This window comes from Ziziphus jujuba, chromosome 10 (genome assembly GCF_031755915.1).
Source record: "Ziziphus jujuba cultivar Dongzao chromosome 10, ASM3175591v1".
Lineage (NCBI taxonomy): Eukaryota > Viridiplantae > Streptophyta > Magnoliopsida > Rosales > Rhamnaceae > Ziziphus > Ziziphus jujuba.
Genome location: NC_083388.1, coordinates 25,661,337 through 25,682,440, shown reverse-complemented (window position 1 = coordinate 25,682,440; position 21,104 = coordinate 25,661,337). Strand labels below are relative to the sequence as shown.

Genomic DNA, 21,104 nt, shown 5'->3' with positions numbered 1-21,104 from the left:
AATGTATCAACATTTTTTGAAAAAAAAAAAAAAACTCTCAGAACTTTTTTTAAATTTTTTTGTCAAATATAAAAAATCTAGAAATTTAAAGCCTTTTAGAAAATTAAAAAATTATTTCAAATTTTTGTTTTGTTTTGTTTTTTTTTTTGGCTCTTCATTATCATTTATGAAAATTATATATAGAAATCTGTAAAACATATGATTGCTCCAAATCATTCAAGTTTTACCTAAAATTTTCAGAATTATTATAAAAAAAAAAAAATCTAAAACATATGATAACTCCAAATCATTCAAGTTTTACCTAATATTTTCAAAATTATTAAAAGGAAAAAATCTAAAACATATGATGGCTCCAAGTCATTCAAACTGTACCTAATATTTTCAAAATTATTATAAAAAAAGAAAACTATCTAATGACATAGGGCAAATAAAAAATAATTGAAAATGGTTTATTCTTTCAGTTTTTACATTTATTTATTATTTTTTATATATCTTATTATTTTACGATTTCGGGCTGAAGATTAAAAAGTTATATATATGATGGAATATATATGATTGGTGGGTGGTGTTAGATAATTGAAAAGCGGGTGATGGAATGCAATTCACCCTTAGGAGAAACAAGTACGACAACAGAGATTGGGAAAGAAACAACGACGGAAGAGGAACCGTTTCTTCTTGTTCTACCTACTCTCTCCTCTCTATCTCTCTTTCTGAAAAAATTGTTTTGATTTTTGGTTCGCTCTCTTCCAAACATGAGTATGACCCAATTCGCTATGGTATTTTCTTTCTTTCCTTGTCTCTGCTTACCTTCTGTTCTCTCAACTCTGTTTACTTCCTCTTTTTCCGTTCACTGTTTGGCGCCATTAGTTTGAATAGTTCTTATTGTGTTGTTATCTTTTCTTTTTGGATATGTGAATTGGGTGTTCTGGGTAGGGCTTATTTTTTCCAATTATGTTGGTTTTTTAATGTTAATTTTGTTATTTATTGGAGCTCAGATGCGGAATTTGAAGGTCTGTAACCATAAAGTTTGTATTTTTTTTTTTTTTTTTAAATTTGTATGTTTATGTTCGACAATTAATTTCTTATTTATATTTCTTACTGGAGAATTAAGTTTACTTCAAATTTGTTAGTGTGATTTCTGTCCGTTATTTAGCTAAAATCTTTGTTTCTGGGTTGAGTTTTAAGTTGAATAGCTTTTGTTGTGATGTGAATGAAGAATATCAGTTTGTCTTTTGCTTTTGCTGATTTTATGAATTATATTTCTTATTAACTTTAGTGGTTGTCACAGAGTTTACTTCAAATTTGTTAGTGTGATTTCTGTCCGATATTTAGCTAAAATGTTTGTTTCTGCGTTGAGTTTTAAGTTGAATAGCTTTTGTTGTGATGTGAAAGAAGAATATCAGTTTGTCTTTTGCTTTGCTCATTTTGTGAATTATATTGTTAGTAGAGCCGATTAGCAGGATAGAAGAAACCCACAGATAGAAATCAAATCTTTCCACTCCCATTCACAACAACAATGCGAGTAAAGCGGATGACTTTTGTAATTTTATTCTTGAATCTTTGTTGAAATGTTTTAATTCAGTTGTATATATTGCCAACTAGCAGGTTGAAGAATTGGCTTCTCTTGTGAAGGACAATCTTCCCTGCAAGCATCTTGTTCTTTCAGTGGAAGAAGTCTTGATTAACTTCCTTCAGACTGATACCAGGTAATAACATAAGCCAACTTGCAGCTTGAAGAAATGGCTTCCTTGATTAAGCTTTTATTAGCATCTTTGATGGTTAACTTTCTTACCGTGTTTTTTCGAGTCGTTTCTTGTGTTTTGAAAAATAAGAATATATATTTTTTCCTTGCAGCTCTGATGGGGTTCTAGAATTAGAACCTATGAATTCATATAACCGTCTCCTTTTGCATCGTCTTGCAGATATATTTGGGTATTTTTTTTAAACTTATGTAGTTTAAGATTTGTATTGTTTCTATGACATCTATGTTGGACAAATAAATTTTTTATAGTGGAGGGTGGAAAGCTATTTTGCACACTACTGGACAGTCTGGATTTATGTTGATATTAATGTTTCCTTGATTTTTGCAAGATTTTCCCATGAATCAGTTGGTGAAGGAGATGATCGGCACTTAATTTTGGAGCGATGCCCTGAGACATCAATGTATGTGTAGACTCCACAAACCATAACCTATGCCTTTTCTTTTTGTTGTTTTATGAATCCCAATTTATATCCTAGTAATTTTTTTTACAAGAAGAATGCAAATATGAAACCTAAGATTACTATTCTGTGCTAGCATTGCTCATCAAGTTTATTCTTTGTCCTCTTTTGGAAAAAAAGAAAATAAATAAATAAATAAATAACTAAAAGAAAGAGAGGAAGAAGAAAGAAGAAAAGGTTCCTTCTTTGATAGTTCTCTGTTTGGATTGCAGACCCTCCATCCTTGTTAGTGATATCCTGTGGCAGTATGATGACCCTCAATCTTCAGCAATGACACATCAATTATTAAAGAGAACAGAAACCTCCCCAGGTAACAAAATTTATGTTCTTTTCAACACATGATACATGTTACTGATGCTTTTTTATTCTGAGTTCAAATTTCTTTAAACCACTGTATCATGCACAGTTGCAAATACACTTGATAATTGCTGTTATTAATTTTCTCTATGTTGATTGCGCACTTATATATGGGAGAGAGAACTTTTGAAGATGCTAAAACATGTTCTAATCACAAACTTTACTATTGCAAAAATGTATTGTTTATTAATGAATTATGAAATGGCTCAGCTGCAATGAATAATTACACATAGAAGTTGGAAGAATGACATCTATGTCTTATTATGTTGCTTTATAACTCACAGTTGTTTCAAAAAAGTTGAAATGTTGTGATTAAAATGCTTGAATATTTTTGTTTCAGTGCTAAAGACAAAATCACCATCAGTTCAGCATTCACTCGAGGAGAGAGAAGCAGCTTATTTGGCTGCTCGTCAGCGAATTTTTTCGATGGATTTGGGAGAAGAAAAAGAACCTGTCAAGCAGAAGCCACGAAGTGTTCCAGTGGTTGCTCGCAGGATGATTGCTCATGCACTAGGGCAAAGAATCAGTTCAATCAATCAGGATACAGCTCTTAAAGATTTTAGTGGTTCTGGAGAGGAAACAGATGAAATGAAAGCTCAAGATAAGGATAAAATTGATCTCAATCTGACCCAGAAAACTTTTCAAGAATCCTTTTCCTTGTCAGGCACAAATACAAAGTCTTATGATGAAGTTAAAAAAAATGAACAGAGTACTTGTGCATCATCACAAAGTGAATGGAAGGCACCTCAAAAACAAGCTGAGAAGGTATCTAGTAGTGTCAGCATCTCTCGGAGTGGAAGGGATAGGAATAATGTAAATGAGGACCACCATAAAAGGCAACATTTGGGAGCTGCAAAAAGAATGTTTGCTCATGCCTTGGGTATGCAGTCAGGCAAAGAGAGTTTTCTTTCAAAATGCAGTGAGATAAACCATACCAACATGGAATAAGTGTCAGAAATTCACACCAGCATATTGGTTCCTTGTCACCTTTCTATTGCGCTTGTCCACACTCCACTGGTGTTCTCCATGTTTTCAGTTCCATCCTAAGGATGGATAATGTGCATGTACTGATAAGAGCTGATCATTTATCTCAGGAGATGTGTTGGCAAAAGATTGAAGCCAAGGTATAGCATATTGGCTGCTGCTGGTTCTGTGGTTTCATAGGGAAGTTTATATAAACTCCTCAAGGAAAAGGCTATTTCATGATAATGAAATTCGATTTAATGGTTGAGACTTCAAGTGATATGGTGTGGTGTGCAGAAGTGGTTTGAGATGAAGCAATGCTAAATTCAGACATGCATGCAGTTTCACAGACAGCCAAGCAAAGTGTGGGGGTTTGATAGTTAATTGTGTTGCTTGGTTTGTGCTATGTTAAAAGACCTTTTCTTTAAGTTGTATCTAAAAAGTTTACATAATTATATTAATTATATATACATATGTTTGAATAGAATAGCTGGGCAGTGCCCTTCTCCATCTTCCTGTTAATTGCCTGTACAAGCACGTATACTCTAAGCCTTGGTTAGTTTCTTAGGCATTACTTGTAGAAGAAAAGAAAAAAGTGAGAGTAATTGCCTTTTACAAACATTACAGTGAAATCGTCTGGACAAAGATGCGTGGTCATTTTGCATATTCAAAAAGTGTAGAAACATAAGTAGTTAAATAATCCACCAAGTACATGGAAAAGCTCACCACTGGTGGCTTATACACATTTATTCACAATTCCACAATTCTTTTTCGTTTCACATTTCTCGCACATTGTAGGGTATGAAGTGATGAACTAGTACAAATTGAAGCAAATGATTATGATACAGGTTCTCTCGTTTTTGAACCACAAGACCTCCAAGATCAGAATCACAAAGCTGGATCCTGCATCCTAACAAACAGAAGCAACGCTATTTGTGAAAACCATATCAAGGATATTTTCTCTTGAAACATGACAGATTAAAAGTATGATCCCTGGAAAATCAATAACTTTCCCATGCAAGCATGACATCCTTCATTGAAGCAGGCTGACTGAACATGGAAAAATGTACTCTTTGTCATGTCATTTGATTTCCCAAGGAGAAATGTCCAAGGAAATTCCATGGAACTTTTGGGAACACCCTTCATTCTCAGGGAAAACATTTGTCATTCTGTAATCTGATTTTAGGTGGGGATTCTTGCTTTGTCATTTTGCTGCCGGAGACGACGACTTTGATGCTAAATCATTAAGCAAAGATTGAGCGGCAATAAACTTTTCCCTTAGCATGACGTTATACTCATACAGACTCTTAAGATTCTTCTGAATATCATACATATCCATCTCAGAATCATCCTTCAGCTCTGGAATTGAAAAGCAAATCACTCGATCGTTTCAGTGTGGAAACTTATATAGAAACCGAAACCACCCAGTTCACAACGGGTTACAAGGCCAAAACACTGAAAAGAAGGTTTTACCTAATGATGGTGGCAGAGGAATTATGTCATCAGTTATAGAAAATGCTTTAGGGTGGGAGGAACCTCCTTTGCGTGATCCATCACATCGTTGTTTTCCATCAATTGTAGAGCCAAGCTTTTCATTTTTCAAAGGCTGCGGACAATGATCATGGCATTGCATTATTTAACACATTATGATTTATGAGTTAATGACTAATTACCAAAGTAGCAATTTTCAAAGTAATTTTTTTTTTTTTTTTGGGTAAATAATTTTCAAAGTAATTGATTTAACTTACTGGTAATCTAGTCAACTAAAGGTGACTAGACCCATGCTAAGCAGAACAAAGGCAACAAAGTATGAAGAGTGCTGTACTTGAAAATTGAAACTAAATAAGTTCTATGATAACTGGCTAGGAAACAAAAAAAGAGCAACTCACAAGTTGATTTCCAGAATCTGAAAACCTTCCTTCAAGGCTTGGAGCAGTTCCTGGTATAGAAGACTTGGCTACCTCAATATGTAAAGTATCTGAAGCAGCAGTCTGCGCAATAAAACATTCCTACTACATGAAGCAGAAGAAGGACAAAAAAATAAAAGAAAACAAGAAGAATTCCAGAAGATGTTCGGAGATTGTACACACAAACACATACAATATTACCTTCTTGCTAATGCTTTGTGACGTGGCTTTCCTATTAAAGTTAACCGAATCCTTTCTGCTTTGCTGCCTCTGCTTGTGCATTGATCCTTTTCGGAATGATTGTATCCTGAGACCACTGCAACTTGATCCATTTCTAGTGTAATTGTAGTTCTCTTCTAATTTGCTGCAGCCCCAAGTATACATCACATATTTCCTCAGCTAGTTAAAAAGCATCAGTCAGTTTAATTTTATCAATGACCAAACAGAAACAATGCATAGAATAATAATAAAATAAAAAAATAAAAAAATAAAAAAAGAGAAAAGGAAGCCGGCATTGACATATAAGAAAGAAATTACTTTATCCCAGTGTTCCAGGGCTTTTCTACGGCTTCTAATCCTCCGCATAGTGCTATCTTCATTCCGCAATTTTTTTATTCTGTACTCACACTACAAAATAAAAAGGACATCAGAAACATCTGGGTCATAAGAGTCAATATAAAACCATCACTGGGGGATAAAACAACAATGCAGTAGATTGGGCAAGTCTCAAATATTAGAAAATAGGTTATCCTTTTGATGAATTTTATAACTAGATCATTACAACAAAAAGTGAGGAGAAAAAGAACTATCTTACTTGAACAAGTAGGTATAGAAAAATGCCAATACTGATGCAATATAGGCCACCAAGATCCGCAAGGAAACTTACTGCAGCATATAGAAAAAAGACAATATTAGACCATTGGCACTGGGTATAACTACAGGTTCTATGATACCTCCATGACTAAAAGTATTTCCTGAGTTGATAAGCAAAGCATGCATGAGTTTCAAACTTTTGCCATATATTGAATAACCACTTGTGCCTCTTAAATAATGAAAGAGTCACTTGGTGGCCTCCCAGTGAGCTTTACCAGGGTTCCCAATTATGGTAATTCTTTCCTTTGCAACCAAGACCAATGGAATTTAGCCATGAAATTCAGAGCAAGCATTTCATGGAAACAGTATCAAATGCCAATGTACAAGGAATCAAATTCACCTTATTTTCACTTAGTAAGCTAGACCCTGGTTAAGGGGATCAATGGACAAGAGTGTGATACTCTGAGTACTATGCAAAGATCAGAAGTAAGAGCATCTTACCTGGACCCATAATGCTCTGATTCTCTATCTCCACAACATAAGAAGAGAGAAAGTGGACATATAATGTGGTGTTCAGTAATCCCTCCCTGGGGCTTTCAAGGGATCGTTGGAGCAGACTTGTGTCATAAAAAAGCGAACCCGGGATAAACTCGTGAAAGAAAGGTTGAATGAGCCTTAGATCATTTAAGTTATTGTAAATTTGGGGAAACAAACTGAATTTCAATATATTTGTATCCCCTCCTCTAAATGTAACAGGCCTTCCATCAAAATTGCTTCCATTTAGTAGTGTTCCACTAACAAAACTCAAATGTTTCCTATTGTCATGATTCATTGTGGTAACATTAAACTGAAATCCAACAGCAGCTGCAGGATAATTGGGAAGATCAACAAATTGCCAGGAAAGATACAAATCGTCTCGAATGGGCAGACATTTGCTGCACCGAAGTGATATAGTTGGTCCTATACTTGTATTTTGACACGAGTAGCTCCCAAATTTTGACAAAGGAATAGTTCTGTGGTCAATAAAGCCAGGATTTCCAGTAATTAAATTACCAATATCACGCAGGTTCGAACAGCTCATACTAGAAATTGTGGTTATATTGAATTCCATGTCATTGACAAAGGAGGCAAGGTCAGGGGCATTCGTTGCTCTCACATTATGCACCTCGATGCTTCTCTTCGATATGATTTGGTAAAGCAACCTGAGACAGAACTGAAAATCCAATTTAATATAGAGTCACAAACTAAACAAAAAGATCAAATATAGATGGATTGGATCAAGAATTTCCAATGTCTGAAAAGATTGATAGAAAATGCTCACGCAGCAAATAATCCAACGAAAAGTATCCAACTTGCTATTGACAAAGCTCCACCAAGTTCTGTTTTCCGTTTCTTAACGAACTTCTGGTCATCCTATACAACAAACGGAGCTAATTAAAGCGTTAACATAATTTATATCAAGATGCATAACACAATCAAATTTAGTAACGTTTTCTCTATTAAGATCATATGGATCACAAAGCAGCCAACTAATGACCAATCCCATTAAACCAGATACAGAGTAATGGGGTTTCTATGGTAAGTAAGACGCTCTTAAACTGGCTCAAAGATAGTAATAAAAACCATTCCACTACAACATATCAAAAAGTAAAGGAAAAGGAACAAAAATCTGAAGAACTGACCAGCCAATGCCGAGTGGCAAAGCTAATATCCAATCTGCTAATCCACCATCTGAGCCTAAACCAAATGCTTTTGCCATCATTGCCAAGCTTCATGAACCTGAGGAAAAAGCAGAAACCAAGCCAAGAGAGGAGCATGACGACCGTCGCCTCCAAGAAAACCGCCTGGGACTGCGTGAATTTCTTGATGGAGTCAAATTCGAAGATAGTCGCTGGGAAGCTCACTGTATTGTAGGCAACGCCGGAGTCTGTGGCAATGGTAGAGTTGGTAGCAAACAATATGCAGCCGTTGGTTGTCCTGTTCAGCAGATGTCCCACTGGGCAGGCGCACTGGCTGCCATTGTAAACGATGCTGTTTGATGGGCATGACATCTTCTTGTTCTTCTTCTTCAATCTTTGCCAAGATAACAGCTTTTTCTTATAAGAATCTTGGATTGAGATTCAAATCAATTTTGGCTTTTGAAATCTAGGTGGGTTTTGTACAATGTTGACAGAAATCGTTCAACGACTTCGACTTTGTCAAAATCTTGGTTGAAATTGATCTGGGTCAAAATCTTGTAGGATAGAGGCTTTTCAAACGAAGGAGCAATTTTTATTACAAAGAGAGGTTCTTCAACAAGTCTCTTATTCTGGGTTCTCAAGTTGGGGCAAAAGGGTAGGAAAGTCTTTTAAGACTTTGAGAGCAAGAAAACAGCCGTTCTAACGGAAGAAAGGTACAGATCTTGGAGCTCAGAAGCTCTTTTTTTCTGAAGCTTAGCTGATTTTGAGACAGGGACAGAGACAGAGAAATGGGGGAGACAGACAATATTGCTGGATTGGTTCGTTGGGTTGTGTGCAAACTCTCAACGTTTGACAGAAATAATGACGTGTCCTTGTTTTATGGTTGATCCTTGCGTTTGAGAGAGAGAGAGGCAGAGAGGCAATGGTGAAGAAAAGAATACAAGAGAGAAACAAGTGAGAGATTCTAATTTCTTTTTTAATTATTTTTTTATTTTCAATACTTTTTAGTTTGTTATTTTATTTCTTTTCTAAGGTGGGGGATTCAGGGAATGGCGCAGTTCGTTCCAGAACTTGGAGATGATCATTAATTTTGCAATGTGGATCATATTACTGCAGGGACCATTGGAAGCAACCTGTGTGAATTAATCAGGACTGTTTAATGTATTAGAAACTAGTTGGGTTTTACTCTTCACCAACACGTGTGAAGATCAGGTTGGTGGAGACCACCACTTCATTGTGATTTCCGGAGCAGTGTAATTTCCCTCCATCATCAACGATTTCCAAGGAGGCCACGTGGTGGTTGTGGCACTGCCAACAAAGCAGTCCATACTTTAGCCCCAAGTGGAGTCCAACGACCAAAACTCTCTTTTTTCTTGCTTTGTTTTCTTTCTTTTAATTTTTTTCCTTATCCTGATTTAATATTAATTAACTTTGATAATACTTTTTTAAGTTGCAGATCATCTTCTTACATGTTCAAATCTTGTTAATCTTTTTTCTTTTTAAATGTGAATTGTCTCTTTCATAACAATCCAAAGGCCTATATTATAGCACATCATCAATTTACATGACGTTGAAAATTTAAAAAAAGAAAAAGAGAATCTGTGGTCTTTTATTTCTTATGAACACGTTTACTTTTCTGTTGAACAACTTCAACGTTAGAGAGCGCTCATCAAAAATTAAAAAAAATAAAAAATAAAAAAGCAATTCAAGATTGGTGAGCCAGATCTTCGTTTGGCCAAGAGAACCAGGAGGTAATGTTAAAATTGGCGAGCCAGCTATTTCCTTGTCCTCCAAGTTTTATGCCTTTTAGAAGGTTGAAAAGCATATAAAGAGATCTTTTGAAAAAAATTGTTTGGATTAGTGCCTCATTAGTTAGTAATTGTAGCTTTGCCCGTGGTAAAAAAACCCAGAAAATATATTTTCATACCCTAATTTCAACAAAGTAATAATTTTATAATTAAAAAAAAAAAGTTAGTTCATTAATTAGTCAGCTTTTGATTTTACTTGGATTGTAATGATCAAAATGTCTGATTCAACTCTGTCATCTTCTATGTATGGCGATTTTCATGAAATAAGTTTATTACATATACATAAGCTGTAAATTTATTGTCGTCAGTGACAAGTAACATTGTTCATCATTTGTACTATTCAAACACCTCCTTTTATAGTCTATATATGCTTATAATTTTTTATAAAAAAAATCATAACGTTCTTCCACAAGTACGTATAATATACGTACATTGCATCCCATTGGTCAACCCAACTTTTATTTCTCCACGTGTAATAATTATGATCATATAGCTTTACATAAATACCTATTAAGCATTATGAAAAATGAAAATGACAAAATAACACATTCTACAATTATATATATATATATATATATATAAATATATTTTGTCCCTGTGCTGTGATGACAATTTAATAATAAAAGTGAAGTAATATATTTCAAATAATAATCCGAATTTCAATTTCACATTTTAAATAAAATATATATATATATATATATATATATATATATATATATATATATATATATAATTTTGATATAATGAAGGATTTATAGATAAAGATTGTGAGAAACTACCATTTACAATCATTAAATATACATGATTAGATACTTGTGAATGAATGTTTTTCATATTCTCTGTTTATAAATCCTTTACTATATTAAACCAATATATGTATATATATGTACACATTGATATTGTGTAGTCTGAAAAATCAATTCAGTTGCAAAACTATACATTGTTTTCTTGTCCAGAGTTCAATTCTACCTCTCCCAGCTCTCTTCGTATTTAAATGAAGTTGTTACACCAAAGATATACAGCAGACTCCACTTGGCTATAGGGCCAGCACATTGTTGGCCTGATAAGCAAAAGCTCTATTTTTTATTTTTATTTTTTTATTCAACATAAACCTTAATTAAGAGTATAAGTTAAATAATTTTGTTTTTGTTAAACAAATTAAATTTCAAACTACAGCTGTGTACAGCGTGAGGTCTAACAAAAGACGTCTTTACAAAAACCGATGCATGCATAGTGATGGCTTTAAGGAAGTGGTCTAATAAGGGAGGGCCTGCTTTTGCCAAAACATTTCCAGCACAATTAGCAATTAGCATTAATGCAATTAAGGACACCAAGAAAAATCTAATAATATATATTTTATGTAATTCTATTTCCACATTGTTTGCTTGGAAAATTGTCTTCTTCATAAGAAGAGACAAACATTAATTAATGACTTGCATTCCTAGGGAGTCATTTCCCCGAAGTGTCCATAATTAATATCTTCCAATCTCTTACCACCACCTTATCATCGATCTTCTTTGGTTAAACTACGAATGGTGGCCTTCTATATATGTGACTTTTCAAATAGGAAAATGATTTTGATTTTGATTTTGATTTTGACTTTGATTCCTTCGTCTCTAGTTTAGAAAGACAAGAGGGTATCAATATACCCAAGTCGAAAGTGGTGACATTTCCATGGGTTGGAACTGTTTTACACGTAATATGACAATGTGTCTGTGGGAAGATCCCACGTATACAGGTAAAACTAGTGTACGGTCCAATAGTATTTAATAGACGAGAAATTAATTCCATGATTATATGCATGCGTAATGTCAAAGAGGGTCAATATTGAATCTCTCGATGGGGAAAAAGGTTAAAAAAGTAAGGTTTTTAATTAGCCATCATAGCAACACCAACTCACCCTTGGATCTAATCTAAGGGAAGGAAGGGGATTGAGCCACATGGTGCATAGGAAACATGGTGTATTTCGGTTTAAGCTTATGCCTCTTAGTTTTTAGCACACATTCCAACACATACTTTTTGTTCCTCTTTAGCTATATGGTACGGTTGGAGAAGGGTACTTAACTGTTTGGGTTTTGCAGATGAAAAGAAGTGGAAAAAGTGCACCAAAGATAAAAAAAGTTTGGCTATTTTCAAATTTCAGTCCATCCTAAGTTATTATTCTAACTTTTACCAAGACTTCCCAAACTAATATTAACATATATGTGATCTAAGCGAAGAAAAGCAGTAGCAGGGCTATATATCTATTCCATTTGTATATAATCGCTCATGCATATTCTGGTGTTTGCTTAACTTCACAAGCTCGAATGCTTACCATTATGATGATGAATAATTTTTCCTAAAAGATATATCTTAAATTTAATGCATTATTTTTTGTGCTTATTTTACATCACATGAAATTGGCATTTGGAATATTAGATTTCAGTGTTAACGCTACCAACAACAGCAACATTAGATGCATAGAGAGGAAGAAACAAGTAATACTTCAAATCACATTCTTAATTCAAATTGAACAAGATTGCTGTAAAATGGGATGAGTTCAGTGCAACAATCAAACAGGCCATGTAATTGCTCTTCATCTAACACCGACACTGGTGCCTCAGTGTACGATTAATATTTCCTCCATTACACAGCTGCATTATTTGGAACATTTGGATCTTAATCATTTAAGCCAAATTCCAGAATTCCTAGCATTTCTAAGAATTTTAAGATACTTCAGTCTCTAAGGGACTCATTTTAGTGGCATAGTTACCATGTCAGCTTGGAAACCTTAAGCAGTTAGAGTATCTAGAGATCTCGGTGGCAATTCTTTTGCAAAAATTGGAAACCTCAAATGGGTTTCTAATCTTTCATCTTTGGAATATCTTTATTTAAATATGATCAATCGAAGTAGAGTCAATGATTGTTTGTCCTTGGCACCATTTAACCTCTTGATTTGAGTTCTCAAGATCCAAGTGCCTTTAACAGAACAGAAAGCTTGCACTCTCCAAAGAACACCACCAGAACCACTTCAAGCGCATACATAGTTCATGCATGGCAACTAAAAATATTTTCACATGTTGGGCTTTTATAACAAGATTCAGACAATGGCTGTATATTTTCCTCATCCACAAAAGCTATCATGTCAGCGACTCCAAAGAGGGATCTATCTAATTCACCCTTACAATATCAAATCAATAGACAAGGCTGCAGTTGATGCATCTGCCGAGAAACACCTTTCCACCACCTTTGATGTTTGATTATTGGTGATAAGCCCACAAATCATTGTACTGTAAGCGAAACTAGTTGGAAGATGACCTTATACAAACTTAGGACGACCTGCTCCTAAACTCGTATTATATTAGCCCAGATTTAATTATGTTCAAGTTCTAATGGTCACTTTGACCCCTAACCAACCTGTGATTAAAAACCTTGGTATATAATGAAGACGCCACAATAGGTGATGGAAGTCCTATTGATAAGTCAAAACTAAAATACTCATTCACCAATGGTGTTTTAGGTGTTCAAAAGAACAAAGAGAATTTAATCTCACAAATAATTTTCTGTATAAAATTCAAGTTTGATTTCTTATTGAAAATAAGCCTTTAAATAGGCTTTGAATGAACAAAATAAAACCCTAAAAGGATTAGGAAATTTCGGCCAACATAGAATCCAATTAGGAAATTGACTAATTTCACGTCTTTTTTCACGTCCTTTCCTAATTTAATTTGGATTAATTAATTTCCTTATTTTGAGGTAGGAATTAATTAATTTACAATAAAAATAATAAAATAATAACTTTCCTAAACTTATTTGTCCAGCAAATAAATAAATAAAAACCCAAAAAAAGTTAAACGCAAATTAGAAAAACAAGTTGACTAGTTTGACAATTAAGCTGACTTATGTCTGATGTCCGAGCTAACTTATGTCTGTCCGAGCTAACTTATGTCTGCCTGGTGTCCGAACTAAGTTATGTCTGATGTTCGAAGTTCGAGGTCAGATGTCCTATGTATGGGTGTTCGATATAAAATGTCCGATGTATAGGTGTCCGATATAAAATGTCCGATGTATGGGTGTCCGATGTATCAGCCTCCACCACTTGGATGCTTAAAATAGGTCTTTTATCTTCAGGTATGGACAAGCCCTTTTGAGAATGAATTACTTCCTGGATAAAGGCAGCAAGGTTGTCCTTAAACCTCTTAGCTTAAGCCCTAGTGATTGGTCCATTCTTCATCCATATCGGATCAGTACTCCAATGAGTTGTCGGTTGTGTGAGATCGGACGGATTTGCATCATGACCTTTTCTGTTGGGTTCTTTAGCTTTATTGTAAGTCCATCGATCATCTCGTTATAAATTCTGCGTCTAAGAGATATATCCTTATCCATGCTTAAGGACCACGGCCTTCATGTTAACCTGTTAAAGGGTTTGATTCCTGAAGCTTTTTTGGCAATATGAACTTTCATGAAAAACTTCATCCTAGCTATAACCAACTCGAAGGTAGGATTCCAAAATTGTTGGGGAGTTTATGGAAAACTTGAGTTCCTTGAAACATTGTCTAGATTTAGTCATGATGATGAAGACTCATTGGCAATAAGTTCTACACATTTTCCAGCTTTAGAAGTTCTATATTTTAGTTCCAGTAAATTGAATGGAACATTTACCTGAAAGTATTAGGAATTTTCCCGATTGGAGTGTTTGTGTGTGGTTCAGAATCTGTTGCAGAGCGTGTGATTTCATAGTCTCATTCCTCAACACTATCCAAATTGAAGTACATGGATTTTGTTGGTATCATATACACAGTAGAAACCTGATCGAGATTGAATATAGCATACGATAAATTATGTCATTACCCATATAGATTTTCCTAACATTTTGCGCTGAATCTTCCAAGCTATTCTAGTCGCGACGGATCTATGTGTGGGCACACTCAATTTCAGAACCCGTCTAAGATCTTTCACCGAAACCCTAGACAAGCCCTGATCCTAGGAAAATCCTACCAGACCCTCTAATGGAAAATCCAGCAGAACCTCCCTTAAGGATTGGACTTACCACAAATTTCCTACACTGAAAACACACTTCTATATACATCACCTTATTCCTCCCACCTTACTATAATTTAATTCCATAAATTTGTAGCACTTCAAATGCATAACAGAAAATCAGTGCATAATTAATAATAAACATCCAAGACAGTATACAGAGTTTTACTACGATACGATTAAATATGAAAGTTATACAACAAAGGATGGAAAGAAATATTACAAATAGAAATAAATGAAAAGAAAGAGAACTCCTCGAAACACGATAACAACGAAGGTCAAGCTCGCTCCAGACGAACGTCTACCAATCCTTGCACCTAGGGGAATATATTTAAAAATATGAGATGCTAATAATCTCAGTGAGTGAGCCTATCTATTATACAATTATAATAGTAATAATAATCATAGTACACTTGATTAATTAAGAATAAATAAATAAATAGATAATAATTAATTGAAAATAATATTTTCCCTCAAAACCCTTATCATTCACTCCATTGGAAAGGTTCCCCTTTTAAAACATTTTCACAAAATCCAATATTTTATGCCCCAAAATTAAAGAATAATTAATTAAATAAATAATTAAATAATCCAAATACGAATAAAATACAATAAAATAAATTTAAAATACTTGCATTAGAGAAATGTAACATAAAAGTAAAATTCAATATACAATTCATAAAATTTGATTTAATAATTCAATATAAACAGAGTCAATAACAAAATTTAAATAATTAAAAACAAACCATGTAAAATAAGTGGTAAAAATATTATAAAATTTATTTTGAAATATTCAATCAATTTATATAATAAAAATATGGCAAGATGCATTTTAAAAATATTGATTTAAAATAATTGACATAAAATATGAATAAATACATTTTAGAAAATACTAATTGGAAATAGGTGATAAAACAAATTAAATAAATTTACTTTAAATATGACTTTAAAATTTTAGGATTTGAAATTTATATCTGAAAAATAATACTTGACGCACCACACTACATACCAGTGATGCCCTACGACACCCAGCGTCCCGAGTACCGTCTGGCGGGAGGTTAAAGAGAGAAACTTGCATATGGTCGCTTCGGCGTCCCGACAGCGCTGCTGCTTAAACCATCATCCCGGCCATGGAGGGGGGCGGTTATAGCCAATATCAAACTTGTCTGCCCTCGGTCCAATGTCAACTCACGGGAGACATTACAACCTGTGCGCTTATCCATATATACAGTACAGAACACCAGTACTGTATGAGTGCGTCTAAAATCAATTACTAAATTTATTATTAAAATACCAAGTTTTCCAAAAATTCACCATGGGAATTATACCATTTTTTAAATTCACAATCCCACATTTTTCTTAAATATCACCAGCATAAATCCATCGATAATATATAATTTTTCCCATATCATAAAATCAACTAGATAATATTTCAAGTGCATAAATATATATTTTGAGAGCACCATAACTTAAACCAATATTTTTCTTGAAATCTTTAAAATCAAATCATGCCAAAAATAATATTAAAACCACATGAAATTCATATATCCTTAAAATCATGTAAACGCATTTATCATGCATCATAAAATCAACATCAAACTCAACAATAATTTATTGAAAATCTTAAACTATAATTCCTTTAAAATCTCAAATATATTTTTGGCCACAACACATATATTAAAACAATCATAAATTGGCATTGTAAAATTAAATGGAAAATCCTTCAAATATTAAAAGTATATTAAAATTCACATGAAAACATTTCTAATTACACCATATTCCAACAATAAAATTTAACAATTATTAACAAAATCCTATATCCATAAAATTCTTCAAATCAAAATATTTCTTGATGCACAAATAATTATAATTCATTCAATTTTGGCATCAAAATTCCAAATATAAATTTACTAAATATTCAACACATAAAACATATTTTTCAAATAACCAATTAACACAAAATATATATATTTTAACATCCCAAAATAATTTTGAAGGCGGGTCACTCATCTCAAGCACGTGTATCAATCGAGATCCTCTGTAGAATCAACTCCACTACCCACACATGCACTTAAAATATCCACAATACACAAAACTAATTATATTAATATTTTAATCGGATAACTCCCAAATGGGTACACGGGGAGCGAACACAAACGACAACCAAAATTTATGAATGATATACCGAATCGAAGCTTGTGAAACGAGGATTACGGATCTAATATTACTTTCCTGAGATTGGACCCGTGGTGGGAGGAATCTCACCGGAAAGCTGTCAGATTTTAGGCCCTCTATTCTCACAATCCATTAAGAATTGAGGAAAGTGGACACCGGATTTGGGTTCAGGGGGTTGGAATTAGTGGGGAAGAGTGGGAGGTGTCGTCGGAAACTCACAGGAGATGGGTTTTCTGGCGAGCCATCGTAGTCATCGGATTCTGCCACCGTCGGCGGCCATTGGACGTGAGAATTGGTGGGAAGGTAGATTTGGTGATGGGTAATCCAACAAGACAGACGGTGAGGCAAACATAGGTCTGGTTTGGGAGGAATCTATGGTGGAAGGTAGCGGCACCACCGCTGGAAATCACCCCGATCAGGACACATCGGCGGTTGGCCATGAAATTTTGGGGGTTGGCCAGTTTTTACGTGGGCTTGAAGGTGGTCTGGCACGTGTACTATTTTGGTGGTCGGACGGCGGTAGGATGGTGGTGGCCGGTGGTTGTTTCTCTCACCTCACTCTCTCTCCTCTTTCACTCTTCTCCCTCCCATGCCCCACCACCCATTTTGGCCAATTAAAATACCACCCATGGGTGATAGTATTCACTCACGGGATTGGCTGAGAGCACGACACGGCACACACGGTTTACATGCACACAAATCAATAAATAGTAACCACTATCTCGGAGAAATTTTTCGGATCTGTAACTTTCAAACCACATGTCCAAATTAGGCGTGCCACTAGTCTACGAACTCGTATCGACGAGTACTTCACAATCATACATGAGTCAAAGCTCAATTATATAGGAATAAGAAGTCAACTCTGGCACCTTCTGATAGTTCGAATCTCAACTTGTTTTACTCATAACTTTCAAACCGTAGATCTGTTTTTGACGTGCTACTAGTTTACGGACTCATGTCAATGTGTACTTCGCAACGATGCCTCGGCCAACTAGGAATTTTATTCGAATCAAAAGTCAAAGTTGGACCCTTTTGGTCAATGTCAATAAAACCCGATCAACATGCAAAATTCCAGTATGATTTGGGATGGGGTGTTACACCAAATCACTAGAAACAAGAAGGTTCAAGGTATTGTTTTAGTACGTGAAAAAAATTCCCTCTGGAGGCTTTTTAGAAAGTAGCCTATATATAGACTACAAACCTTAGCCTCTCATGGTTTCCTAATTACCTTGGGCCCAACAGATGGGCCACACTTATCTCTATTAATGGGTTCTGTCACTTTATCAGCTAGCTTGGGGATCCAACGACCACTATTAATTAAGGTTCTTAATTAACGGTTTAGATTGCTTTTGGAGCATAAATCCAATAATCTCCCACTTACTTAGGAGCAAGTCTAGGACCGTGATCTTATCTGGTGCTACTCCACTAAAAGCCCAGATGTGAACTCGAAAATTAATAATGTATATATGAAATGTATTTTTCCTTCGTAAAATACCAATAATTAATTGATAATAATTCTGTGCATCAATTAATTATTTATTCTCTTAACTTATCAGTTTCTCTAACATATCCAATGCACTAGCCAATGACTTTCAATATCTGAGTACCGAAACATGTCAAGAGGATATTTCATACAAATTCCATTTTGTATATTTCATAAATACTTAGTAATCAAAGAACCATAATTCCCAAATCATCAAGATATTGGCCGTTCAAAATATACCTCACTTATTGATAACTCAAAGAATTATAGTAACTTAATCACTTATTTATAATATACTCAGGATTAAGAAAAAAATAACATATCCAATATTTCCTGAGATTTAATTCCTTTAACAGAAATTTATCCTTAATTAAATCTCTTCCAATCCTCTTAAAATGACCATAATCCATTCCAATATTTTATAATAATCAAGACAGATTATTTCATAAAATATTGCAGTCTAAATAAAGTGCCCAGCTTTATTTAACAACTGTGATACAATTCTTTAATTATGAGAACCTATGATCATGTCTTCTATAAACGTATCCATATGATCATATACTACATAATTAATCTGAACCTTATACGTAAAACAAAGTGTGCATAAGAATTTAAAAAATTCATACTATTAAATTAGAAAATGATATTATAATTAGTCTTGTTCCTAGAGCATAAATGTAACCAACTCCCACTTACTCTAAAGTAAGCCTGGGACCTTTTAAGACCCATATAATTTACATGCTTCTCAAACACTCGTTCAAGAAGAGTCTTAGTAAAAGGATCTGTTAAGTTATCCTCAGATGCTATTTTAATAATGTATCTCCTCTATTAATGAAATCACGGATCAAGTGGTACTTTCTTAATATGTGTTTATGCTTTTTTGTGAGACCTGTGTTTTTTGGACTGTGCTACGGCCCCACTATTATCACAATAAAGAGTAATTGGCCGATCTATACTTGGTATCACATAAAGATCCAAAAGAAATTTCTTGAGCCATTCCGCTTCCTTTGCAGCTTCAGATGCAGCCACATATTCACCTTTAGTTGTGGAGTTAGCAACACAAGTTTGTTTAACACTCCTCCAACAAGTGGCTCCCCATTTAGGGTAAACACATATCCTAATGTTAATTTACTAGAATCCATATCCCCTTAAAAATCAGAGTCCGTATAACCAAGTGTTTCAAGACTCCCATTGGAATACACCAACATATAATCCCTCGTTCTCTTTAAATACTTGAGTATATCCTTCACTGCAGTCCAGTGTTCTACTCCAGGATCTGATTGGTACCGGCTGACTACTGCACCTTGTCACTATTTTGTCAATGTAGGAAGTTTAGGATAGAGCTAACACCTTATTCTTCCGGTCTCGTAAAAGTTTGATTCCTAGAATATAGTTAGCTTCACCCAAATCCTTCATATCAAACTGCTCTTTCAGGTAACCTTTTATGTCTGACAATACTTTTACACTGTTTCTAATTAACAGAATATCATCTACGTAAAAAACCAGAAAAACTACTACTATACCTTGAATCCTTTTATACACACATGGTTCATCAACGCTTTTCTCAACACCATATGATTTGATAACTCGATCAAACTTGATGTTCCATGATCTGGATTGTAACACCTCGTCCCAAATCACATCGGAATTCGTGCACGTTGACCGAGATTGACCGTTGACCGTTGACCGAAGAGGTAAAAAATTGACTTTTTGTTCAAGTTGAAATTTCTAGTTGACTATGGTATCGTGGCAAAGTGCATGATGCCCTGAGTTCATAGACTAGTAGCACGTCGAAAACGGAGCTACGGTTTGAAAGTTATGGGCAAAACAAGTCAAGGTGCAAACTATACAAAAGGTGCCCGAGTTGACTTTTTATTGTTGTGTAATTTTGTTTTGACTTTTATATGGTTGTAAAGTACTCGTCGATACGAGTTTATAGACTAGCGGCACGCATAAATTGGACATCTGGTTAAAAAGTTATGGATGTTTGAAGTTTGCCGGATACCATAATATTTTATTATATCTAGCTTAAGTGCACAGTAATGCCACATGTCGTCACCTGATTGGTCCACGTGGGTGAACAGTGTCACCCACGGTAGCTTTTACTTGGCAAAAACACCGGGGAGGAGAGAGAAAGAGAGAGAGGAGAGAGAGAGAGAAACAATCGGCCGCCGGAAATCGTCCAATTTTTCGGCCGATCCTTGCTACACACGCCGGCCAAACGGGAGCGCCTTCCCATTTCCAGCCGAACCCCGAAACCTCACGACCGTCGGTCGCTGGACGCGCCCAGACCGAGCCGGCGAAGCTCGACGGTGATTTTTCCCCTCCACCGCCGTTGACCCGTTTTCGGCCACTTTTAAGCCACACGCACTTGACCAGTCCCTCACCCATGGCAATTCCGGCCTACCCACCAAATTTCACAGCCACGGGACCTCCGACGCGCCGGGATCGGAGCATTTTCCGGCGAGGCGCCGAAAATCTTCAAACCCCGATCTTTCCGCCGTTCGGCCTCCATTTGTCTCACCGCCGATCCCATTGGAATCCTCTCCCCTCGATCTACAAAACCCCCAAAAATCTCAGCCAACGGCCAACGCACGCACCGCCGCCGGCGACGGTTGCTGGTGACCGAGGTGGCTCGCCGGAAGTCACTGTTCTGGCGAGTACCTAGTTGCACCGCCGG

The 21,104-nt window shown here is 35.2% G+C and overlaps 2 protein-coding genes and 1 long non-coding RNA gene across 5 annotated transcripts; 2 read left to right on the top strand and 1 right to left on the bottom strand.

The window, feature by feature from the left end:
* The first annotated feature begins 574 nt into the window (after window positions 1-574).
* On the top strand, window positions 575-4,027 carry LOC107412430 (uncharacterized). 3 transcript variants are annotated; one of them, XM_016020211.4, is made up of 7 exons: window positions 575-776; window positions 1,448-1,522; window positions 1,606-1,706; window positions 1,855-1,932; window positions 2,092-2,163; window positions 2,433-2,530; window positions 2,918-4,027. In XM_016020211.4, the coding sequence occupies exons 2-7, from the start codon at window positions 1,517-1,519 to the stop codon at window positions 3,523-3,525; spliced, it is 963 nt and encodes a 320-aa protein (XP_015875697.2). In that variant the 5' UTR covers window positions 575-776; window positions 1,448-1,516; the 3' UTR covers window positions 3,526-4,027. The 3 variants fall into 3 exon arrangements, with proteins under 3 accessions (XP_015875697.2, XP_015875698.2, XP_015875696.2); XM_016020212.4 differs by having other exon boundaries at window positions 1,445-1,522; XM_016020210.4 differs by lacking the exon at window positions 1,448-1,522.
* Window positions 4,028-4,249: 222 nt separating this feature from the next.
* On the bottom strand, window positions 4,250-9,021 carry LOC107412429 (uncharacterized). The gene is made up of 9 exons (XM_016020208.4): window positions 7,943-9,021; window positions 7,582-7,673; window positions 6,762-7,462; window positions 6,262-6,332; window positions 5,985-6,074; window positions 5,649-5,846; window positions 5,430-5,531; window positions 5,014-5,146; window positions 4,250-4,899 (listed from the first exon to the last, which is right to left on the bottom strand). The coding sequence occupies exons 1-9, from the start codon at window positions 8,309-8,311 to the stop codon at window positions 4,745-4,747; spliced, it is 1,911 nt and encodes a 636-aa protein (XP_015875694.3). The 5' UTR covers window positions 8,312-9,021; the 3' UTR covers window positions 4,250-4,744.
* Window positions 8,755-9,399, top strand: LOC132799614 (uncharacterized). The gene is made up of 2 exons (XR_009634444.1): window positions 8,755-8,893; window positions 9,056-9,399. It is a non-coding gene; the product is annotated as an uncharacterized LOC132799614 (long non-coding RNA).
* The last annotated feature ends 11,705 nt before the right edge of the window (window positions 9,400-21,104 follow it).